Genomic DNA, 26,357 nt, shown 5'->3' on the forward strand with positions numbered 1-26,357 from the left:
ATGTGTCACTATGATGTGCAATTGAGTGGGAAAAAAGAAAAAAGAGGGCAAAAATGGTATTTCCATTTCTCAGCACTTTTAAATTGAAAGATTGTCTTAAGAGCCGTATTAGGCAGTGTTGCCATCATATTTTTATTTTGCCATAAACCCAAATATAAGCTACTTTTTAGAGTATTATTTTCTCACAATTTCTTTGCTGTGTAAAAATAAGTCTGTGATCTTGATGATTTTCTCAGTTGTCTCAGGGTCCTGCTATTCCACAGGTCAGCAGTAGTCTGCAACTGGAAGAACACTTCATTGTGATATTCCTAAATTGGTGCAATGGCTTCAGTCTTTGGGGATAACTCTATCCTCCCAAAAATTGCAGGATGAAGATAAAATATTCTATACTAATATCTTTTATGAATGTTCTTGCCTCCTAAAAATGTCTATTATGTGCGAATGGGTCTGTGTGGTTTGTTTGTTTAACTTTTGGTTTTTTGTTTCCGCCTGTATAGTTACTTAAAAACTAATTACACTCTTGCCTACTGAATATGAAGTCAGTGGACTGTGGTGGTTTCAGATAGGAGAGTTCTTTGAGTTCATGGCAATATGGCAGTAAACTTTCTTGATCATTAGCTTCAACTCTTAGCTGCAAATATTTGTGGGAAAGATACGACTTCAGCTTCTGAAGTGAGCATTATACTTCAGAATATCTTTCTGAAGGCATTCAATGTTTAAACATGGTTCTCTTTTGTTCTGCTTGCTTCTGATCTGTGCAGGATGCTGACAGAGAGGGAAAAATCATGACGTGTCCTGTAAATAATGTCAGGTTGTTGTTCTCTTTTCAGTCCCCTGGCTCATTTGAAGACTTGCTACCATCGTTGAGCTGCTAGACAGCTCTAAATTGGAGGTAACTCAATCACCTTCCTCTGGTCTGTAAAGCATTCAGGGTTAGACCATGCAGAGGGCAGAAAGCCAGCAGGGAGCAATGGAGCTAACACTGTGTGCTGGGTGAAGATTGAGTGGCTTTAGCCATGTGCCATGTGTAGTACGCAGGATATATGTTTAGGGAACTGAAAAAGAGACTGTTCCTGAGTCACTTACTCCTGGGAGGCTGCTGTGCTTGTGACTGGAACAAACTTGCTGTTTAGCCTTTGGTATTGAGAAGACACATGAGACGTGCTTCACTGATGAGAGGTACCATTTATATATCTGCTCTTGGTTTTCAGTTCTGGGCACACTATGTGCCTGCAATTTGCATGGTTCTACATGTTAAAAGAATTAACACCTTCTGCCAGTGTTTTAATGTATTTTAATTCTGAGATGTCAAGAATTTCTTGGAAGAAATAACACCTTGGACTGATCTGATTCCATCTTGAGAGTACAAATGTTTCAAGGAGCAGAAGTAAATCTATTTAAGGTTTTGGGTACCCTCCATAAATAGCTCTGGCAGCTCATTCAGTCCAGTCTCACATCCTTCTGATATCATCTTCTCCAGAATAATCTGTATCTTCTAATTCTTTCTGCACTATGAAATCTCATTACACAAAATAAAATATGTATGAAAGAGAAATAGGAGGTATGTAGCCAGAATATTGAAAATCTGGGCCCTCTCCTTCGTTACTGCAGTCTTTTGTGACAATTGTGGAAGGAATATCAGACCAACAATTTTGAGGAACAACAAAACTGTTGGTCACCAGCAATGGACTAAGAGTTTCCTGACTGAAACTGTTTGAGGGGAGTCTGCTCAGGGATGTGTTTCTTGCAAGTGCTTGCTGAGAATTTCAGTCACAAGCCCTTTTTCCCAAGGCAGTCTTTTTCCTTTAAAATGATTGTGTGTACTCCACTTCAGAGGTGATGCTTAAACCTTCAAGGTATCTAGTGCTAGTGCTAAAATTTCTACCTTTCAAAGACTTTAACCTTTCTGTGATTCAGTTATACTCCCATTACAGGCCCATAGCATCCCTCCAGTGATGATCTTTCTTCATTGTGTATTTCTTGTTTTCCTGAGACTGATGCATCTAAAAATATTCACAGCCCAAGCAGAATTACCTCGTATTTCCTCTGGTTAAGAAGGTTATTACCCTATATTTGGTGATTTTAAGCATTGAGATTTTTTGATCAAGGCATGCTTAGTTTCAAATCTGTGAGATATACAACAAACCTGAAATTGGAGGAAGGGGTTAAATTACTTCATTATTTACTAGAGCCTCTGAGACTGTAACAGGTGCATATTGGAAGAGATAATGAGACATGTAAAGTCAGCTGCAGACAAGCTATTATTTCACTATGTCTCTCTGACAAACCACAGGTAGAGTATTACTTGTCTCATGATGATGGTAGCTGCCCCAAGCACTAACCAGTGTCACCCTGTACAGCTCCTCTTCTGTGAGAAGCCGAGAAATAATTACCATGGAATTAACCTGAGCTCTAAATAGCTGTTATTCTTTAGGTACACTACTTACCAAGAGGTTTCATCTGCAAATAATACCTCTTGAGAATGTGAGCAGGCAGGATGTGATAATTTACAAAAGCCCTTAAGAGATTGCAATTTGAAATGTCACAGCTGGGTAGGTTTGCAGTTCACAGTAGGTTTGGAGATAGAGATCCTGGGGCCAGATCCTTTGCTGCCATGCCTCAGGGGAATCGTGCTGGCTTACACAATTTTGAAGACTTGACTTTTAAAGGAGCTTTTCTAAGGATAGTTCAAAATTTGAATAGGTAGTATGTGTGAAATGGTGATGTTTTTTCTTTTCTTTATTTAGAAAAATTTTAATTTATTGAACAAGTTTCTTCAATAAAACTGGAAACAGTGAGGGATCTTCTTCTGAAGCAGTTTTAGAATAAACATTTCTCTGAATATTCTAATAATGTGAAAATGCATTTTTGACAGAAAATTGCATTATTTTCCTAGAAAATTCTTGCCTAGCACAGCATCCAAGTCCTGAGACTGGGGATGGGGCTATAGGGAGGAGGGTGGAAGAAGGTGCATGTAATGCCACATTGCCTCCCCAGCTGTGAGCAGCCACTGGAGGCTCCAACACAGAGAGAGCCAGGGAAACAGAGAGTGGCCATAGAGGGCGAGGACACCTGTAACAGTGGTCATAAAATCAAGAAAAAAGACTTCCTGAGTCTTCTGCCCACCAAACAAAACAAGGTAATGCTGCTGGAGGACAAGGGGGTGAAGGATTAATTAATCCCCAACTTGAGAAGAATAAAGTCTCATTCAATGAGATTTCAATGTACTAATTTTACCTTATTCTGTCACTGACCAACTAATCTTTTGTTCTGAATTAATCTGTTTCCTTCCCATAAAAAGCAATATGATAGAAACTTCTTTTATCTTTTCATGGATCTGTTCTCTTCCCTGGTGCTTTTAACTTGGTATTTGGAAAACAGCGGCAGGAACTTGAACAGGAAAGCATTCAACTCCTTCCTGTGTTTTTACTGCAGATTTCTAAAGGAATGTTTGGCTTGTTATGTGCATCAGGAGATTAACCCTGATTCACCTTAGCTCTGAACTGAGAAAATTCTCTAGGGTCCATCTGAAACACCCACACAGCCACTCCCCTGAAGGCTTTTGGGATCCCTGAGGTAGAGTTTCATTAGAATCCAGCTATTTGAGTTTCACCTCTGCCAAGGATTTGCCTCCAGACTCTGGGAGCTTCCAGTACTTTCAGATGCAGGGGTGGATCTTGAAAGGAACCAACCCCTGCCATGAATGTGACTCTTGCAGTGGTTCGTGCTTTCAGTCTGGAGTGTAGATAGAGTTAAAATAATCCCTGTTCTGAGAGTTCACCCATCTCATTTTTACCACTATGCCTTCTGGTAAGGATGATTGACTGAAAGAACCGTATTTTGTTCTCAGAAGCTTAGAAAGAGGCTTAATGCTGAGACAGACAAGAAACATCCTAAGAAAACGAAGGATGAAGTGACAACAAGAGTGGTTTAGAAAGTAGGAACATGGGATTTAACAACAGTGTACAGTAAAAACAAGCTAGTTCCAAAGTATAAATGCTGATCTTGCATGTCTGAAGTAAACAGAGAAGGTTTCCATGTTTCCAGATTTTTTTTTTCTGACACTTAAAGTGGACAAGATGGTCATTTGGTGGGAATTCATGTAGTGCCAAGAAAGTGAAGTTCCAGGTTTACAGCAAATGATATATGGCCCTTCGTGTCTATAACCCACATCACATGTATTTCTCTTTTCTCTATCACTTTAAGTTTTCCACACTGTATCTCTCCAGATCATTCTTTAGAAAGCTGAAAGAAATCAGTGACTCCCTCATTTCATTGTACTTGGCCTTACTTGGTTTAAGGCTATAGAAAATACAATTTTTCCTCTCTGTTATATGTGGGTCCCTTCTGATACTGAGAACATTATATTGTCTTCACAAAGGATTGATGCTGTTTATTGGGCATACAACTAAAGAGGACACTAAAAACTATAATAATACAGTATCTGCAGACAAATGGCTTTTCTGACACAAAACAACAAAATGAGTTAGTGCTCTAAGTGTCAATTAATGCTTTTAAGATGCTTTAATTGTACGGTATCTATTTCAGACTCATGAAATGTAGAGGTAATTTGGGCTAAAAGAAGATATGATTCACAGTCGATATGTAACTGTGACTTGACAAGGGGCTTAATAGCTGCCTGAGGCAGATCAGAATGTGTGATAATGAGAATCCAGCAGAAAAACACATCATGGAACTGAACTGCAGAGTTTCCCTGGGTAAATGGTGTCAGAGCTGGTCATGCTCCTTCTGCAAGGCAAAAAGGCAGAAACGGGCAGTGACTGCTGCAACCTTGGAGTTAGTAACAAAGTACTCATTTTTGAAGTAAATATATGTATTCATTCATAGTCATATTAATATATAAATGTACATCCATTCATATATAAAACCTTTTGTTTTTTTAATGCGGTTTGGTGAAATGCATTATAAGCATGACAGAGAAGTGGGATCATGATAAAGCCTTCAATTTACTGTGCTCTGTTGTCTATTCATGTCCCTTGCCAAGTCCTTTCCAGGAAGCTGTAAAAAGAAAATTATTTGCTGGCTTAGGTTTGGACTTAACTCTGTTCCCTTCATTGCTACTGTGCTCTTCTCTGCAGGGGATCGTTTTACATTTTCTTAATTGCAGAGAGAGATCGTGGTGTTGGCAGTGGTTGGACTGAGAAATGGGTTTTTATGAAGTGCAGTCCCCTTACTGCACTGGAACTTCAGCACCTGCAAGCTGAATGATAGCATCCTGTCAAGCTGATGTTGATGACTTTGTCACCAAGAGGACAGATTTATTTGCGCCCATGCATTTTATAGCAAGATTGGGCTTTAAAAATGTTTTGTCATGTTGCTTTATGATGCTACTTGCATTTTTCTGTTTGAGAATATTGCTACTTGGAAGTAAAACAAAGGGGAAGCTATTGGCTGGACATTAAGGTGAGATTCCTCTCAAGTAACTTTCTAAGCTGCAGATGTCTGCAGGCAGGACAGGTACACAACCTTCCCTTTAGAATCAGGGGAGAGAAATGGGTAGTTCATTTAAGCTTTTGTAGACATCAAATTTTAATTGAGATGAACCCTACTCCAGCCTCCCTGGCTATAAATACCATCCTGTACCTGGCTCTGCAAACAGCATTCCTAGAGGCACACTGATAAAGGACTCCACACTGCTCATAGGCTGCCCCACCAGGAGGAGACTGGTTGTGTCCCTGCTGCATGCCAGCTTTCATGTGAGAAACTCTCCAAAACAGATCACTCTCCAAAACTGATCACTTTCCAGGGTTGGTAAGTCCCACTTGGAGCAAATGAAGGAAAACATTGCAGACTATCTCTACAGGAAAAAAATCAATCCTATATTTTTCAGGATCTTATCTATGAGAAATTTCTGCATCTCTTAGAGGCTTCCTAATGAGTGACATGTACTTTCAGTTCAGTTCATGCCTGCTCACGTCCTCTCACCAACAGCTTTGCAATCCATTTGTGAATTTCACCCACATGAAAAAGAGACAATAATGTTTCAAAGACACTGTGTTCCTACATCCTTTTTAGAAAAGTTGTGCTTGAATACAGAAGAAAAAGCCTAGTGAATGTTACCATAAAAGAAAGGCAGCACCATCAGCTGGTCATGGACTTGCCCCTGGCTAAACTGGGGTAGACACTCTGCCTGCCCTGCCAGCAGCAGCAGGCTCTGCACCCTGCTCTTTCTCTAGCTGGTACCTGGGGATGCAATAGAAAGCAAGGACTTCAGAAATTTAAGAGCAGAATCTCGGGTTGCTGAGACAGAAAGGCATTGGGAAGCTGCTGGGTCTGTGATGAAATGTGGAGTAGATAAAAATCTATAGGAATCCAGGCTTAAAGTGATTGTTCTGCACATGTCATTTCTAATCACTTGTAACATTGTAAATACTGTTCACTTCTAGAGGTCAAAGAAGGATCAGGAGAATTTGAGGGAATAAAATGTACATACTCTCCAGAAACTGGAGCAAACAGCTGACTTGCCTTCACCTGCAGCATCACTTCCTGTAATCCCCCATTCCCTGCTATGAAATCCTCTTAGCATCCCTCTGAAACACAAGTGTAAAGAAAATTGCACTCTGTCTGCATTTCTATTTAGCTAACATAAAAGAGGTAATCACTGCTGCCTGGGTATTGTTGAAGTGTCATACTTAATGAGTCTACTTAAACACCTTAATGAGAGAAAAGAGTATGGAAAGGCAGTTCCTTTGAGCAATTTATCACAAAATAAGGGAAAGCTCGACAGTGGAAATTCTGCAAGCCAGAAAACACAAATGCAGCGTGGAAGTGAATCCAGGCTGAAACATCCGTAAGAAAGGAAAAAAAGATGTGTCCCCTCACTTGTCAGGCTGCTTATAACCAACCCAAAAAACTGCTTAAAATCAGCATGTGCCACTGACACTCTATTGTGTCCTATGACTTAGACCTCCTCAGCCTTTGAGTTTGTCTTGGGTATTCAGAGCATCTCCTGGGCCTTGGGGTGTTCCCTGTGCTGCTCTGCTCCGCCCTGGTTCTCTGGCCTGTCCTATTGACCAACTTGGCCCTTCAGCTTGAGACCCCACCACCCAGGAGTTAGCATAGTAAGTGAATTTCATGCTGTATTGAACACTGTGCATAAAACACAAGACCTTCTTTTACGCTTTTAATGGTAATGGTATGCTTTGTTATTTTTCATCCTTTGTTTGCTTCCTCAGAACTAAACATTTTGTCTGCCCTTTCTAGACCTTCATTGTGTCCATCATTCCTTTTATCTGTGCATTAGCTTTCTGTCTTTATGGACTCTTTTACTTTTTAATGAGCCTGGATATTTGACCTGTTTTCCACCTTAGAACAGATGCAGTAGTCTATTCCCTAGAAGTGAATGTTCAAGATGTTATTGCCCTTTTGTGTGGAGCTCTAGAACACCTACCATGGCAGCCACTCTGCCTGTGCTCAGCAGTATAAGGTTTCATTTTTGAGATCTCAAATGACTTCAAAAGACAGTATCAAGCTGACAAAAATTTAATAGTGATGTTCTGCTCACATCATTCCCTTTTGGGAAATTATTTTTCACCGTGTAGACTGTGAATGAGTCCTTGTTTTTAAATAGGTACATTAAATACCACTCTGCAAGCTCTTACAAAATGTTTTCCCCTAGGAATATAACAGTTCTGGCCAAAGTCTGATTGCTGAAAATACACACGTCTTGCATGGTGGTTCAGAGGGCTGCAGGAGTGCACTGATTCCCACTATGATTTTCCTTAGAAATCCAAAAATTCCTTAATTTTTCTCTGCTCTTCATTGGCTAAAAGTTTAGCTACTCTCTATTCTGTAAAACTGTTTTCTGTTCCTTTTAACTCTTCCAATCAGATCAGGTTCTCTTTTGCTAGTACTAAATAATCTCTGCCTTTTCACAGGTTTAAATCCAGACTGTTGATTGGATTTTTCCCCTTGATTTTGACATCTGATCCCCACTACAATTTGCTCTGACAGTGATTATAATACCAGTATATGGTGTATTTTGAGTTAAGACAAATTATAGATCTGTCATACATGGCTCAGAATTTCATCCCTTCTGATCAGTTTCTGTTGTAAAGCTGATACCTCTCAAGAGTACTTTTTTTCTCCTAGAAGTGATACACCCCTTCAGTACCTTTTGTGCTGCCTGATCACTGGCTCAAACTTCAACATTTCCCTATGCAAACCTGATTATATGAAAATCTAAAGCCTGTCTTGTAGAAATATTTTAAAAAATACCCACTTCAGGGCCATCTTTTTTTCATACTGTCTTCCCAGAAAACATAATGGTCACTTGAACTTTTTCCCCTTGCCTGATACATTTTTGGAGAATGTAATATTTCTTGCAGTTTTAACCTCATGCCTCTCTATATTCACTACTTCTTTCTACTTCTAAAACCTTTTCTCTGTTTTTGAATCTACTTTTTCTTATTCTCTTCCTCTTGCATCAAGGAGTATTCTTTGGCTTGGGAACTTTTACAGAATTCAGAATTACAGCTTTTAAGCACAGTGAGTCATTACTACAACAAAAGGTAAAAAGAAAGACACTGTGAAGAAATAGTACATTAGGGAGGGAGATGAATCTATGTAGCCCTCTCTGAGCCTGCCTACAGACAGCTAACTCTGACAGGATTGCTCCAAACCAGCACATTTCAGTCTCTGTCATGACCCCTTGTCCTCACATGCATTCAGGCAAAGTCACTTGCCCTTGAGAAAAAATATTCACTTGGTCAGAAAGTCAGAAGGATGTTAAAGAAATATTCTGGACACTGAAGAAGAGCTATGTCCTCTGTGCAAGGGATGGTGTAGGTAATTATTTCAGCTATTGACAGAGTTACAGATAGCTTTAAAATATGAAACCTTTCTCAGCTGTTTGTAAAAATACTAGTTGGATGAAAGAAAAGATAAAAGGATAACATTGAGATGTGACTGTGAAGAGGATCTGTGCTTCTGGAGACTGATGTTTCTTAAATTATGGAGGGTTAATATGTGTCTGAAAGACACAGTTAAACCCCAAGAAGCACATTAATTGAAGGAAAATTGCACTGCTATCCTGAAAGCTGATCCCAAGATGTGCTGTTTTGCATTTGCAGGATGAACCATACTAGTGACTAGTGTGTTGTTAGCAGCAATAAAATCTCTTGGGATGGTTATTATTGAAAGCCTTGAGACAACAGAGATGAAAGAGACAAGGGTTTCTGGTCTCAGGTAAGAGTCACAGCTCTTTTGAAAGGCGCACCTCATTCAGCAACAGAGACAAGGGCTTACCTAAAGCTCTGCAGGCATAACTAACAACAGGAGGTGAAGCAATTTAATGATGTGAAAGGCAGCTTCTAGGTGAAATATGGAGAATAACAGGTCTGGGAGAAGAGATGCTTGCCTTTTTAAAAAAATTATTTATTTTTTCCGATAGCTGACGACAGTAACAACAGCAGCTGGAAGTACCCGAGAGTGAGAGACAGTGAAGGAGCCAGGATGAGTGGCAAATGGCAGAAAATAAGAAAAGTGACTTGAAAAGGCTCTGGGCCCCTAGTGGCTTTAAGAATAGTGAATTGGGACAACAAAAGCAAGAGTGCACTTTGAAGAAAACATGAATGTGCTCTTCCTCCTGGCCGCATCTGAACCCTTTCTCAACTTATAGATCAATGCAGAAGCAAAGATGTGCTGAATCTTTCATGTGGCTGTGCTCTTCTATAATAAAACCTGAACAAACAGGTTTTGTTTACCAGCCTTCTACTGAAGCCACATTTTTCAATCAGGACTCTTCTCATGTACCATTCTCCAGTCTACTGAAGCAGAAGGTTAGGTCTTCCCTTGACATTGACACCAACTTCCATTGGAGAGTCTCTAGCAGCTCACTTCAGAAGTGAACTTGGTAATGGAAACAATGTTTAGTTTTTGAGTATGAGGAATAAAAACTTTTTCCATCAACTGAAGAATTCAGTGAAAAACAGGTGCCACTATTCTGTGAAGCTGGCAACAACTTTTGGTGGTGTCTGAATAGACCGACTTTGCAAATAGACCTGGATTTAAGTCATAAGCTTTCTCCCCTTGGATATACAGCTTCACATACGTACTGTCCTGCTTGTTTAGTCACTTCCTTCTTAGAACTGGGTTTTGTCAAGGAAAACAATATGCTAGGAGCCTTGTGAAGTACCTAAAAACAACTTTCTTAGCCAAGGATGAGTTCTTGCCCTTTTTTTTCTGCCACTGGGAGTCCCAGAAGAAGCTTGGGTCAAAGTACTTTAGGTGAGGGAATTTTGTTCTGACTCGATGTACATCGTTTTACAACGCTCCCTGTTTAGTGAATTACTTATTTTTGTCTTCATATCATTCTGTTGTTTTAGCACCTCCTTAACAGGAGACTATTTTGAGGGGCAGCAGCTGCAAAGAAACTGGCAGCAGCATGACATCTCACCAGACAGCAAAACTCCCTTCTCGTGGTAGTGACCACATCTGAAAACCTTGTCTTCATTCATGAAAAAAATAAACCCTTTAACTAAGACCTGCTATCCTTGATAGCCCCTCTCTGTGTAGACCCTGGCCAAGACATGAATAGAATCTTTCTCATACTTCCCTCCTATGTCTGAAGACAATTTCATGGAAAATTAAATGTGACAGTAGAACTTGACAGTGACTGTGGGGTGACCGATAACTCTTCTCTCTGCTCCCCAGTACATTCAGTGTTCATAGCACTGAGTTTGGCAGAGCTGCTGGGTTTGCTCATTTCCTTTACTCTGAGCCAAGATTCCCAGTAGTGTCAGGACAATTTTAGAAGCAAGATACACTCAACTGAACTTCATCTATGAAGAGATGAACAGGTGCTTGTAGCTGAGCTGTCAAGTCCATATATTACCTTGATGGGTTTTTTCTTTTTGAAATAGAGTCATTTTTGAGTATAGGCTTTTGGCCAGTCCTCAGATTTCAGGAAGAAATCTACTCCTGAACTGATTCGTTCTGGGGAAAACAAAAATGCAGAGAAGATAGAAACAAGATCTGCAGTATGCAGAGTAATTTTCAGGGGCAGAGTAGCAGCGGTGCCTGTTGCTGGTGTTGGTTGCTGGGGTTGGAGCAGCTGCAGGGGCTGTTGTCACTTTGTCAGATTTAAGGACCTTTTCCTCCTGAGGACACTGAGCACTGTTGAACATGGTTTGATAGGTCTGGGCCAGGCCCCAGCACATTGTAGAAATCTGGGTCTTCTGTGGCGTGCCAGGGTGATAAGACACTTTTTAAAGAAAATGTTGCTTCTTTCCTGGATTCTGCACATATTGAGGGATGAGGTACAAACATATTGGAGGTGCCTACTGCCCTAGGGCCTTACTCATACAATCTCACCCATCCCATCACTCTGAATCATCCAGTTTTTGGGCAGATCTCTGGGTGATATTCTTAATTATTTGTCTGGCCTTAAAGGAGGTCTGAAGCATATGCAACAACATGCTGGCTCCTAGCAAAAAGACCAGTTTGGTTTCAAGGGTAGTCACAGGATATTCAAAATCTTTGACATTCTTGACTACTGCCTGGAGGACAAGGAAGGAATAAAGGAGGGGACAAAAAAAAAAATAGGAAGGTGCTTCCCCCATACGTTTTTCCTCTGAGAAAATGGAGAAAAAGCCAAAGGTGTGATTTTTAGTTGTTCCAGCAGGTGACTCCCAAAGCACAGAGGTGCCTGCAATACTGAATACATCCACTAGGTTTGTGTCCCGACAAGCAGCACTGCCATATCATAAATCCATCCCATGAAATATACCCCACGTACTGCAAGTGAGGTATTACAGGTATAACTCTGACAAAACAACACAAATATGATGGCAAATAACCCCACATTTTAACTAGCAACTATTGTTAAACTAATACAATGAATGTTTATAACAATTTTCTTTTAACACACTCTGGTCCTTATCTCAACCTTTGATTCCCCTGTTCAGGTGCCAAAAAAGGACTGTCATGGTTTTAAGCCCAGCTGGAGACAAAACACCATCCCAGCTGCTCACCCAATCCCCCTCTGCCTGGTGGAATGGGGAGGAGAATTGGAGTAAAACTTGCAGTTGACACAAGAACTACTTAATAATTGGGAATAGAGTAAAATACAATAATAATGGTAAATAATGATGATAAAAAGGAAACAAAGCATTGATGCACAGTACAATTGCTCATCACCTGCTGACCTGTGCCAGACCTCCCTTCCCAAGCCCAGACTGGCCATGCTTCCAGGTAACTCCCCCCAGTTTATATACTGGGAATGATCTGTGGTGTCGGATATCTTTTTGCCCAGTTTGGGTCTCCCCTCCCTTCTATGGTCCCTCCTTGGTTTTGTTTTTTTGGGTTTTTTTGGTTGGTTTTTTTTTTTGGGGGGGGGGGGGAGGGCTGTTTTTTGTTTGGTTTGGGTTTTTTTTTGGCATGTCTTCACCGAGACAAGGAAAAACAAAAGTCCTTGACTTAGAATGAAATGACTTTGCAAAAAATATGCATCAGTGTGTTATCAACACATCTCTCATTCTGAATCCAAAACACAGCACTGTAACAGCTACTGGGAAGAAATTAACTCTATTCTAGCTGAAACCAAGACATTGAGAGAGGTAAAATAGTTGTTAAGCAATATCCAGAATGCATTCTTCCATAATACCCTCTATCAAGCTTGCTAACTCAATGGATTTTAGCTTCTCTGTGCTTTGCTACATTGCATGACTACAAATTATATTTCAGGGAAGGAACAGAGCTGGGGCATCCACCTGTGTAAAGAAGTGATGTGATAAGGAAAGGTTTTGAGGAATCATTAAGTAAGGAACTGGAGGCTAGGGAGTTCTGTGAGGAGAACACAGACATGGATAGGGCATGCATACCCTGACATACAATCAGTGAATTTAGTCTACAGATTTTGAAATTTACAACCTGCAAGGCTGAAGATGTGGCAGCTGACATGCTCCAATTGAACTGGAAGGTTCAGGGGCTGCTGTCCAGATCAGCAGAAGTGTGAATCAGCAGGAACCTGGCTGGAGCATCTGAATGGGTGCTCATACTGCTGAGTAGTGGCCTGCAATAGGAGTGGGTCTGTGGGGTGAAACAGCTGCCACTGGGGATCTACTGTCCACACTATCCAGGCTGGGGACATGGAGGGGGATGGAGGAGGCTGTTAATGCCATTAGTGGCTGGAGCCCACTAGATACAACCCAACCCAGAAACCTGTCTTCCGGTTTAATCTAATCTGAAAGCAAGCCATCTTGTGTACCCTGAGACAACTCCACAAAGCAAACAAAAAGGGGATTGTTAGGGTGACAGACTTTAAAAACATATCCTGAGTGTAATAGCCTCTCCATTTCTCTAACAATATATAACAATTACCTGAGTGGAAATCATTCCCACGGGCAGGAAAAAGGTTGGTTAGGAGATGAGCTAATACTCATGGGAAACAAAGCAGTGCTTGTTCCAGAGTTCTCTGTTTAGGATGTTGAAGTATTTCTCACGCAGCTGTTAACAGTTTGTAAAATACCACAGACCCACAACCCCAGCAAACACTGGTCACCTGTGCCTTGGTCACTGGTCTCTGGCACCACAGCCCTCTGATGCTGCTGTGGGACCTGGGGTGATGCTGCATAGCCAGTAACACAAACCCGTTTCTATTTCCTCTGGTCATTAATCACTCAGGATTTCATTGGTGCTTAATGGCCATACTTTGGGCACTCCTATAAAGACTATAAGATTTCATGTACTTGGAGCCCTTCTGCCTTTCCAAGGCACTTACATTTTCTTTTCCTAGGAATAGCCTTGCTGATAAAATGAGTCACCTAGCCCCCTGCCAACAGTGAACATGATGACTGACACTCAAATGGCACCTTTCATGCTAGGAATGTTTAAACCCACGTGTGGAATCCTTCCCTGGCTGCTGGCTGTGCTGTCAGTAGATGCCAGAGCCTTTCTACACGCACAGAGCAGGAGGTCTCAGTGTGAGGATTCAGCACCCTTCGTCACCGCCTTGGAAAGGATGTGTGTGTGAGGCTCTGACATGGCTGGCAGGCTCAAGTGTTACACAGGGAGTTGTGGTGCTCCTAGGCCATGGTACAGGGAACAGCAATGGAAGGGAACTGTGCAAGTTCTCTGGTGAGGTTCCTGCAGCCATGTCACAGGCACCCCTTCTCATCCCTCCTAATGTGCCAACAGCTTGATCCTCTAGCACACCAGTGGTCTCCTGAATGCTGCAGAGATCCAGGCAGTTGAGCATGAAAAGGTAAGTGACATGAGCTTTATGTTTATTCTGTTCCTAACACAAGCAAGACTTGACTGTCTGCCTTAGAAGCATGAAATAATTTCTTAAGGATGTGGTGCCTAGCAGCACTAATGTTAGAAAGAAGACTAAGTATTTAATATTGGTATTTTGTGGAACACTCTTCCTGGACAGAATTGCAACACAAAAGCATCTGAGGAGCAAACAGCTCAGCTGTTCCTTCAGCTAGCTGGCCAAACACATCTTCAGCTTCTCTACCACAAAGTACCTGATTCAGAAAAAAACTGTAAACTATAGAAAAGGAATTAGAAAAGTAAAATTGAACTTTGTTTTTTCTTTTATGAAACTTGAACTGCAAGTTCTCACAAGATAATATTGGAAGCATCACATAAAAATATACTTCAATTACAAGGGAAGGCAGTGTTACTACAGCTAGAAGCAAGCAAGTGGGAGATTGAGGAGGATGGTGTCATTTGGTGTTGATGGGAACCTTGGTCTTTTGAAATCCTGTGCACATCTGTCCAGCTACATCAGTAGTTTTCTATTTAAAGTCAAGCACTGGTTCGCTGAACCTGACTCAAAGATAACTGCAGCTTGTTTCATAAAACTGGAAAATTAATCAGTGTGAAATGTATTGGAAAACAGGACGGTTAATTCATATGCCTCAGCAGTTTCCTTATTAGGTAAAACAAGCTTTTGATTGTTCTCCCAGGGCATACAATACCTCAATATGCTGCAAAATAGGCTTTTAGAAATGAGCCAGCGCGACTTGCATACCTCAGTGACCACTTTTGTGACAAATGCAAATTAATATTTTGAATCCAAGGTCAAAGTCTAATCATCGAAATGGCAAAGGGTCAGTCACTAATTTCTTTAGATGTACTCTTCACCCTCCATAAACAGCCTGTCCTGGGCTGACTGGGACCCAGTGGGGTTTGCAGAGGACAGGGACCACTGGTTGTCCCTGTGATGAGTTTCCCTAGACAGCTACACTGGAAATTCTTCACAGCAGATGCAAAAGAAAACAGCATGGGATCAAAATCCTCCTATGGAAAAGGAAAGTACCACACATTAAAATAGCAGGATTAGAAGCTCGTAAAACAAAAGGGTGGCTTAGGGTTCCAGATGTATCATATTGCAAATGGACTTTTACAGCTGGCTCTACTCCTTGGAACCACTGAATCATTTCCTACTTGAGCACGTTTGGAAATGTCAGCTTTTTCCAAATGAATTCTATCTGGTTGCATCAACTGAAAATTCAGAGTGGCTCAGTGACTTAGTGTGGGAAAGACAGTGGCATAGAAGACAGTGGCATAGAAGGATATAAATGAATTTATTATCCCAGCAGAATTAAGGTCATTTTAATAGCACTGTCCCCTACCCTGAACAGTGCTAGAATGAAACTTAAAAGTAGGTCCTTTAGCAGGAAGGAAGTGTTCCTTTTTTAGTCTACATTTTTTTTCAGCAAGTAATGATAATAACATCCATAATAATAGGATGCAGGAGGTCTGGATGCTCTCTGCCTCTATCCCTGAGGAATTGGGCAATGAGAAATTGTGTTGACTTAACCATATGTCCAGAAGGATTAATTTTGATTCTGTAGTCTTGGTATCAGCTGCTACCTCAAAGGAGATGAGTGTGATGGTGATATTTCTAGGCTACTGATTACTTGCTATGCTTGGCCTGAAAAATGACAAGATTTCTGATTTTACATGTTTCCAGCCTCACTACAGACTACTGTTAGGAGAGAGAATTATAAGAGATGGTGAGACTGCTTTAATTACATCTGGTCAAGACACAGATTTCCTAGGCCAAGATGTTATTTCATGGTGTGGGCTTCATTCAAGGAATATCTGGGATGAGGTTAAGTCAACATCCTGTAGTGCATACCACAACAAAATCCCTGCACAAGCTGGCAGAACCCCTGTGGCCAGCCGCACCGGCACAGGCATCAGATCTTCTGAGCCTCAGTGCTTAACTTATGTGTCCATGCTATGTGGACAAAATAGAAAATGTGACTTGCTTGATGATTTTGGAGCGCAAACAACTAATTTTTAATACCTTGTCAGCCCCTCTGTGGTTTGTGACCTCCCTGGGACAGCACTGCGTGGCTGCTCACGCCAGACAGATCCTCCAGGGTGCTCCCAGGCCACCCCCAGCAGCTGGTGGATGGACTTTTAGCACTGGCCAGCACCTGGCCTGCCAGCTCCTGCCTGGTCCCCCTGCCCACAGGCAGCACCCAGAGCAGCTGTGGGGGGCTGGTGCTGCTGTGCCATCAAGAGGACAGAAGGACAGAAGCTTCTCTTTGAACACTGCCCGGGTGACTGGGATTTAGTGTCCGCTTAATGGCTGTAGAACAGACTGATGGAAAACCATCTTGATACAAATGAGTTGGAATAATCTCCAAGTGAATGATTTCTGGTGTTTTGTTAATATTTTTAAATAAATCCAACACCACATTTCCAGAAGATATCTACATTGCGAGTGGACTTTCTCACTCCACTGATGTCTGTCTGCAGGAGAGTGGAAAGAACTTGGCCACAAGGCAGCATCCATGGACATATAATTTCCAACATGACATTTACGCCCTAACCATATTGCGTTTGCAGACATTCATTTGTAAAGATTTTCTTTTTCTCTTCCTGAAAAAATTGCATTTTTATGGATAAAACAATCAGTGATGGTGGCCATGGTGCCAATATCCCCTTTAAATTATCCAAAATGAAAAATAAGGTGAAATAATACAAAAGACAGCTCATTTCTGGTTGTTATCTATTATTCATATGCACTGTCAATAGTTCATTAGTTCTGGTCTGTTTTCCCATGTCAAAAACCTTGGTTTTCATGCCTACAGTCATGCAGTAAAAAAAAAAATGTGATCAATAACTTCAACACAATGAAAATAACCCATTTTAAATGATCTGTTTGCATACAATCTAGAAGTTGAAAACTTCACATCCCATTTCTGAAAAAACCCAACCCAAAAACATTTCATGGAAACAAAATTTATTTTCAAATAGAAATTAATTCTTACTGTTTTGAGTGAGGTATTTGAGTGAATTCTTACAAATAACACTGGCAGAAATTGGGATGAGTTTGTAAACAACCTGCAAAAAAGGAAAATTGCACTTTTCTGATAACATATCCCTCTTCATAAAAAATGCAGCTAGTCCTACTTAACCAGGAGCTGTTTGTGAAATGTGAGCTGAAATGTGAGCATTTCTCAAAGTGATGAATGGTGTCTCAGCATTTCTTTCTCTCTTTCTGATGATCTGTTATAATGACAGCAGCTTTTATCATACCTCTATTTGTGAGAGCCCCTCTCTTTCTTCCTTCTTTTACTACAAAAGCTCTCAAAGGAAGCTTTTGTGTGTCAGGAGAAGCCAAATTAACATAATATTCAGCATCTATAAATAGTTACTTCAAATTAGGCTTCTACAAAATCTAGAAGCAATATTTCTTCTTTTTTCCCCCTACTGCTGGTAAAAGATACAATCTTGTATCACATTTTTTTCTTTATAAAACATTAATGTTGTTTTTCTGATTTTGTATATTTTTCAATGATTTGATCCAGCAGCAGGTAAAAGATGGCCAGTTCGTTGTTCCTGTATTTTGAATTTGTGCAAGAAAGACTTTGTTAGAAATATGGCATGTGGTAATGGCAAAATAATTACCAAGGACAATGCCAAATTATCTGTCTTAAGACAGATCCTGGATTTTTCATAAGCTCTGCTCCTAAATTTTTTGAAACCTTTTGAGAATGGCTTCCAAATGTAAAAGAATCGGAAAGAACTAATAAACTGAGAAGGATTAAGACAAGGCTAATTAAATCAATGTCTGGTATGAGGTTCATGAGAAAATGTTAGTCACTATTTGTACATGATAACAATCAAGTTGTGAAATTATCAGATATCCTATGCAAATCAAATAACAGAATTATTTCCTTTTTTTCCCCACACAATTCCCAACCAAATTGTGAAATTCAATTCCATGTAACAAGGAAGTTCAAGAGGAATTGAGACAAATTATTGGAAGAAAAAAACCTCAGTTTTTTTTTAACGAGACAGTCTAGAGATAACCAGTGACTTGGAGATTTCACAGAGCTGAGGGTTTACACCAAGGGAAAGCTTACGGTTTGCATCCTTCTCCTTTTGCTTTTTTGCTCTTGGACATGGCTGGAGAGAGGCATTGAGGCTGTCCTAACACACACAGTGGCTGTCATGACCTTAAATGCCTCAGGGGTTGCCCAGGCTGCTCTCTGGAGTCAAAGACCCGGTGCCACTCCATACGGGAAGTGTGTGCATCAGCCCTGGGGCCCCTTCCCGCATCCCTCCCTCGCCTTCAGGACACTCCGGCACTGGCACCGAGCCCCGGAGCGGAGCAGGGCTGGGAGATCTGTAGAGAGCTGTTGATATAGAAGCTGACTGAGGGTGGTTGCCATTGAGCTGTTAGCGCTGTGAATGCCAGAGAGGGCCAGGAAGAGGCAGCAGATCCAGCTGTGCCAGACGGGAGCAATCTGTCCCGTGCGCCGCTGCGCTGGGATGGAGCAGGCTCTGGACTGTGCTCCAACAGAGGCTGCAGCTCTTCTGCCTGATCATTAATTGTTTGGGACTTTCTTCTAAGGACCAAGAGGTGCATAATGGTTTTAAAAATTTTCCCTGTGACCTATACAGTCTCTTTTCCACATTAGTAGGTTAGTAATGGCTGATATTATCAAACACTGTTTTAAAAATCCTTCATAGGAACCCAGCAGTTCTTCCAAAACCCTTTTTTTATTTTGGTTTCTTTAGCACTGAGGAGCTTTCTTTCTAATTTTTTTTTCTCCTCAGCAATTTTTCGGACTATTAATTTAGTTTTTAAAGGAAAAGCTTGTCTTTTCAGAATCTCATGACTCCAGTGACTAAGCAGTGAGGGAAATGCTAAATGACTCAAGATGCCTAATTAAATCACAGGTATACTTCAGTTTTTTGAGATTTTGTCCTGAGAATATTTTCCTGATCTTCAAAGTGATTTTGAAAACATTTTAATCCTGGCCAGAGAAAGGCAACCACATCTAATCTAATCTAATCTAATCTAATCTAATCTAATCTAATCTAATCTAATCCAATCTAGACTTTACAATGAAGCTAACTCATTAATAAACTGTTTGCTTTTTAATTCCATGGCAGTATAATACACTGCTACATCCTGGACAAATTACTTATCCCAGCTCATGTATATATATATATATATTTTAAAGTTTTTTACATAAAGTTAGGCTATAGTATGAAACAGCTACTCAAAGAATGTCTGTTTGGGTCAAATTAAGAATAGCAGATTCATTGAAGAAATCCTATGAAAACTATTATTTCAAACTAACAGGACACCTCAGTAAATATTTTTGAGAAAAGGCAATAGCTGAATAATCATAAAACAAGTTCTTTGTGTAGCCAAACTCGCTATGCTTCTGGGGCAGTACCATCTACATTACCTACTACTTTCCCTTCCCCATAACAGTCATTTCTTCAGGAGGAATTTACAAAGCTAGAATAGCTTTTTATTGAATAGCAGGATGTTTTGCATGATGGAAATTCCTTTGATATTTCAACTTCTGCAATTCCATACAATGACTTAAAAGCAACAGACAAAATTTCTTAGACCATGTTCACAGGAGATGTTTAGGAGCAGATTTATTGCTCTATTTTAATTTTACTGTAATTTTCCAGGAAGTCAGGAACTGGAGCGTGAGTCTTTTTTTTTTCTTTCTTGCAGATTTTTTTTACAGATTAAGATCTTTTTTAACACTCTTGCCAACCCTTTCTTTTTTTAAGGGGTTTAGCTTCTCTTTGTTCACTAAGATACTCCAGCTGTACTGCTGCCCAGAAAGGCCTCCTGCACAGCTGGGCTGTGTCTGTACTCACCATGTTTTGAGGCTCTCAGGATTCTTTGTGCCCAGGCCCATTCACCTGGCACATTTATGGCTCAGTAGTACATTAAATCCTGTGGCAGCTGCTTTTCTTGAAGAAGCATGCTCAGCCTGACAGAATATAAGCTGTAGAGACACGTAAGTGAGGGACATGGTTTGGTGATAGACTTGGCAGTGCTGGGTTAAGAGTTGGACTCTATGATCTTAGAGGTCTTCCAGCTTAAATGATCCCATGGTTCACTGACTTGAACCTAGATTTTTGTCAATTATTGTTTTTCTCATGAATGCAAATTAAAAAATCAACCCGATATTCTTTTGAAGTCTCTTATAAATTTGAGAAGATAGGACTTTTGATAGTTGAATTCCCAAAGCAAGTGCACACTTTGTGACTTTCTCAATATGAACAGCATGAGCCCCAACCCTGGTAGCGCTCTGCACAGCATTGCCATCCAGCCTGGGTACCAGAGCCCTTCAGATGATAGATGAGTTATTTATTTTGGTGGATGCAGGATTTCTGTGTAGTTCCTACCAATTAATTCTGCTCTCTGGGGAATTTAACAGCAAAACCACCTTTAATTTCCGTGGTAAGTGCTTGAAAAATTCCACCTTCTATAAGGTGAGTGTGGCAGACATCTTCTACATGAAAAGAACAAAGGTTAATTTTGGCTCTAAATTCAGAAGAAATTGAAGTAGATAGTGTGAATATAGCAATGTGTCCATGGATAAGATAACTCATGTCAATAAGGCCATGAGAACATCACAGAATCACAGAATCACTAGGTTAGAAGAGACCTTCAAGATCATCAAGTCCAACCCAGCCCTAACACCTCAACTAAACCATGGCTCCAAGTGCCACATCCAGTCTTTTTTTAAACACATCCAGGGATGATGACTCCACCACCTCCCCAGGCAGGCCATTCCAGTACTTGGTCACTCTTTCTGTAAAAAACTTTTTTCCTAATATCCAACCCATATTTCCCTTGGCACAGCTTAAGACTGTGTCCTCTCATTCTGCCAGTTGCTGCCTGGAGAAACAGAGCAACTCCCACCTGACCACAACCACCTTTCAGGAAGTTGGTCGCATTGGAACATGCATTATACCAAGTCTCCAAATTATTTTTCCCACATAATTAAACATGCAAGTGTAATTAAACCCTATATCTATCAAACTTAGTCCATGTCAAATGTGACTTGATTCAGCCATGTATCTCTAGTAGAAGCTGTATGCCAGGCTATTTAAGTAATACTCATTTAAAAGATTGCTTTCACCTCATAAAATAATGTCTGAATACATGAAAAAATCCGTGTTTTTAGATGAGGACATGAATGCTTTTGATTCCCCTAAATATTTCTCAGATGGCTTTACTCATTCTTAGCTAATACAGTGTCTCTGGGTTTTTTACACACATGATAACAAATATCAGCTTAAAATGTTCACTTTTGGATGAGATAAATTTCTCTCCAGAAATGAGTGTCTTTCATTTAAGTATAAATGGAACCAGGGTGAACGGTTCAGATATGGATGTATATATTTCATATGACTCTATCTGATAATATGAAACCCAACCATGATGTGCCATCTGTGTCCTATAAAAGTAAAATTTTGCATCTTTGTTTTTTAAAGATCTTTTACATAAATAGATATAATGAGGTTGATACTTTCAATGCAAAATGTATCACTTCAGCTTCCTTTTAAAACCAGAAGCCTGTACAAAGTTTGTATCTATAACTGGCAAAACCAGCTTGTTTGTACATAATTTATTCATTTTGCTTCCTGTCTAGGTAAACACAGTATCTATAGGCTACTTTAAAAAAATTGTGAATGGCAAGGTAAGTTTATATTTCATAACTTACCTAATTTCCTAAAAATGTTCTCTTTACTGAAATAAAAGTAACAACCTATGGACTCAGGAATCTAATCCAAATTTCCAAATGTTATACTATTTTACCATTTGGATTACAGAATAGATCAGTACAGTCAAAGGTCAGAGGGGGAGCTCTGTCACTTTTTCTGTTATGTTACCTGAACACAGGAGTACACATGCTATAATCTACAGAAAATAATGCCCGTTTGCTACAACCAGGAAAAAAACTCAGGAGAGATCTGATCTTCATGTGCCCACCACAGAGCTCCTTCAGAGTCCCTTCACCCAGAGCCTGGGGAAAACACTTCTTCCTTCCCTGCTGTCCCCTCACACAGCTGCTGCAGTTTGTGGAAAATGCTTTGATGCTTTGTGTGTGGAAAATGAGTGTGCAGCTCAAAGCAATGCCACTCATGTCTCAGGCAGCCCAGGACCTCAGCCAACCTGTACTCAGGGCCTGGGTTCCTACTGGTGCTCTACCAATGCTATTCTCCCTGCTCTGCTCACATCTCCCTGGCCCACACCTCTGTCCCCAGTTTCCTACAGAACATCTGGCAATGCCTTCTCATCATGCATTGGAAGTGCACTTACGTAGTAATGCGTCCTTGCTTTTGTTTAGCCTGAAATATTTTTGTGTTTGTTAAAAATGGTCTGTTTATAAGTCTAGATAAAATACATGCCTAATAAATGTAAAAGTCAGTAAATTGTAGGAACAGTATTTATAATTGGGCCGGTCATTGAAGACCAAATATTGAGTAATGGTGCTGTGTTGCAGCTTTATGAATTATATGGTGTCTGAACAAAGAAATCAATATGTCACAATTTTGAATTTCTTGGCACCCTTTAATTTTCAGAGATCATCTTGCTTCAGATCTTGACACGCATCACTGGGCCAGACAGGAAATGGGCCCCATGACTGGTTCCTGTCTTACAGGGCTCAGTAGGCTACATGCAAATATCCTGTGCAGCAGATCTTTCAGATACCTGCCCCTGCACATCATCCTCAGCTAGATGTTAACGTGCCTCAGAAATGCAAACATGCAATTCAGGGCTGAAAATCTGGTTCCCTGTTGTTGAGAAAGGGACCTAGTTCCAACTCCTTCAATGTGGGCTGAATTTGTGGTCTCAATCTCATCCATGGTGAAAAGATTGTTGGTTGTTGGGGTTTTTTTTCCCCAAGAAGGGAAATTATTCCGCATTACTGAGGACTGAATCACACAAGATGGGAAAAGGTGGTGCAAAGGCTGAAGCACTATCTCTCCTTGAAGATCCAAGTAATGTGGTTTGGAGCAGTTCAGGGAAGTGTTGTTGTATCTGCTTGCTGCTCTCTGTGTTACTCTCTGGTCAGCTGTCACCAGGGGACTCATTCAGTTTTTCATGATCTTCCCAACAGTTATCAAAAAAATTTCACATATTGCTTACTTGTTAAATTCTCAGTTTGCTCTTGAGGACAGCCAAGCTGAGCCTGAGTGCATCTGGGGAGCTGAATAAATTTTCTCCAGCTGCAGGTTCCAAGTGATGATTCCTTGCTTTAGAATTGACTTTTACATACACTCAGCTATTCGGTCAAATACATACTCATGCAATATGCAAACACAACATTAAAGGCGAAGGATTTTAAATGCTGGTATTTAAAATGCACATCTCCCAGCACATGATAATGGTACTTTAAGCATCAGCATTCCTCTCAGCTTCATCCTCCCTTCCCTCTGCCCTTAGTGCTCAGGCTCTGCACACTTCACACGCTATCCTGTCCCCCACACTGAGCCCCTATGCTCCCCATGCACCTCTTCACTGTCCTGCAGCCTCCATCCTCCTTTCCTTGCTCCTTTTGGGTCCTCTTCCCAAACACTCATACATTTTTACAGTTCTTCAGATCTACTGGTGATGCCAAGACTGTTCAGCATAGAAGACTCAGAAATGGTGTATGCAAACCATGTATTTATAAACTTAGTCTGTTTAGATGGACTCATTTACTGTAGGGGATGTCCAGATAAGTGGTATGGTGTTAAAGCTTTCAAGGTTAAAAATGAGGTTGGTCAATCTGTAAGAAGAAACTGACAATATGCTGCAGAAAGTCTTACCTGGAAGCTAGGTACTAAATGCCTGTTCTGAAAGTAATGCTAAACATAAGAGCTGTTATTGATCCCTTCTGTTCAGATGACACTCACTCTTCCCAAGCTACATTTGGTTTTCCCCTCTGCTAGATCTTAATTATTTTTCTGCCAGGCCATCAAAGGCACTGGATATAACAAACTAAAATGTGCTCTCTCTGGAAGTACAGTAATTGAGAGAGAGAGAAATAGATAAGTGACTATCTGAGAACCATAGGAGGGATTCTGGCTTACCCAGCAGACAGATTTTGCAGGAATGGCAGTATATTTGCAGCGCCTAATGAAAGTGATTGCAATACAATCAGCAAGGCCTGTCACTGAGGTAAGGGATATCAGCATATTTACTGAAGCCCCATACCTAGCACTACATATTTAGAGGAGAGAGACAGAGAGAGAGGGAGAGAGCAGAGCCCAATTGATGCTGATCTGCCATGAGAAGGAAAATGTCCTAACTCTCTCCCCTGGCCTCTGCCTGCCACCTTCCATGCCCCTGGCCATGGCACAGCCAAGGTTTCTCACTTTCTCTCTATGTTAGAGAGGGGCTGTGCTGCTGGACAGCACCAATCCAGCTGCTCCACTGCCAGTCCTCTCCCCAGCAGGACAGCAATGGCCATGCACTGCCTGAGATGGCTCTCTCATATGTTGGCATGAATCCCATCATGTTTTGGCCCATTTTGGACTCTGGTCTACAACCAACATAATTCAGAAAGATAATTACTTCAGAATGGGGAAAAAAAGACATCTGAGACAACTCTGGTTTACAGCAAGCATTCCCAAATTTCTCTATATCTTGCTAGCTCTTAAAGTAACCTGGATTTATTTCTGTTTGGAGGTAAAGGCTTTCAGTTCCAGTTTATAAACGGCTCAAGATGTTACTAGGTAAACAGAAATAAAGAACCACGTAGAGTTTTTCCCCCCTTGCTTTCACTGATGATTCTGAAACAGGAAGCCACCCTAAGGCTAAGAGGCAGATTCTTTTTTATGGCTTATTTTCCTATATTATTTCTCTTCCCAAGATGTGCTGAAGGATCCATGACTGTCTTGATTTTCCTCATCACTGCACAGATATGCCCCCTGCACCGTGTAAACACTGATGTTTCACTTCAGAGACACACTGAGCATTCAGAGCACTCTGGCAGGTGTCTCACCAGAAGCTCAAGTCTGGCCCCAGGTTAACATGTGCTTAAAGCTGCATCTGAGCTAAGGGACCTTGTCAAACCCTCACTCTCAAGCACCCTCACAGTTACTTTCCTACACAGCTCCATGAATTATGGTTTCTCCTCCAGGTGATCTCCTCTCCACAGCAAAGTGGAGAGGAGATCCCAGCCACAAGCCCCGTCTGGCTGATCCCGCTGTGAACACCCACATCCCTCACCTGCACCCCTCTGGCACCCCGCCTTGTATCACAGGCTTATCAGCATTAACTTCACCACTGCAAACACCCTGAGAAGTACCTGATGATAGAAGAAGGAAAATCTAGGATTTTCAGCTGCTATGTTTCTATGGAGCATACAACAATTTTTACTGCAGAAGAGACTGTGAAAATCACTATTATGTAAGAATATGTTTAGGCTACAATCTGGGCAGTTATATTTTTAACTCTGTTTGATGAGGTTAATGGCTTTTTCCCAGTTTAAAGACAGAGGTCCTGTCTTTCTTCCTCCAAACCCCTCAAAACCATGAGTTCATGGTGCTCTGTACCACTTCCGTGGTGTTCTTCCATAGCAATGAAGTAGTCAGTCCTCATACTTTGGCATAGGATTATTGCTTATTTTTCCATTTATTGTACTCCATGAATTTCAACAAACGAAACAAAGGAATGTTTCAAAAAAATAAAAAAAAATTTAAAAAAAGAAAGAGAAAAAGTGCTCCAGCTTTTCCAGTGCACTGTGATCCCAAAAAGACATTTGGAGCTGATCAGTTTGGCCACCCTCCTGGATGAAACTTAGTGGATAATCTTCCCATCCCAAGATTAGTCCTTCATACACCTGCCTTTTTTTTCCTTCTTCCAAATGATTCCTGCTATTTATTCATATCATGCATTTTTTTCCTGAATTGTTGCTCTGATTTTTCATAAACATAAATGATGCTGAGTGACAATCACACCCCATCACTGGTATCATAAAGGATGATTCTGGACTCCACTATGGCCTCTAATTTCAATCACTGTGTATTTTATATGCACACTTCAACAAACACGTGATCCCAAATAGGATTTTTCTACAGATGGGCAGCTGGACAGACTGCGTCACATT

General features: G+C 40.8%; 1 protein-coding gene across 1 annotated transcript in view; it reads left to right on the top strand.

Moving 5' to 3' along the window:
* Positions 1–14,190: 14,190 nt before the first annotated feature.
* ST8SIA6 (ST8 alpha-N-acetyl-neuraminide alpha-2,8-sialyltransferase 6) overlaps positions 14,191–26,357 on the top strand; it is a 62,906-nt gene continuing 50,739 nt past the window's right edge. The window contains exon 1 of the mRNA XM_063150488.1: positions 14,191–14,224. Coding sequence (XP_063006558.1) covers positions 14,217–14,224 — 8 coding nt within the window. The 5' untranslated portion in view covers positions 14,191–14,216. The remainder of the gene's footprint in view (positions 14,225–26,357) is intronic.

This window comes from Melospiza melodia, chromosome 1 (assembly GCF_035770615.1).
Source record: "Melospiza melodia melodia isolate bMelMel2 chromosome 1, bMelMel2.pri, whole genome shotgun sequence".
Lineage (NCBI taxonomy): Eukaryota > Metazoa > Chordata > Aves > Passeriformes > Passerellidae > Melospiza > Melospiza melodia.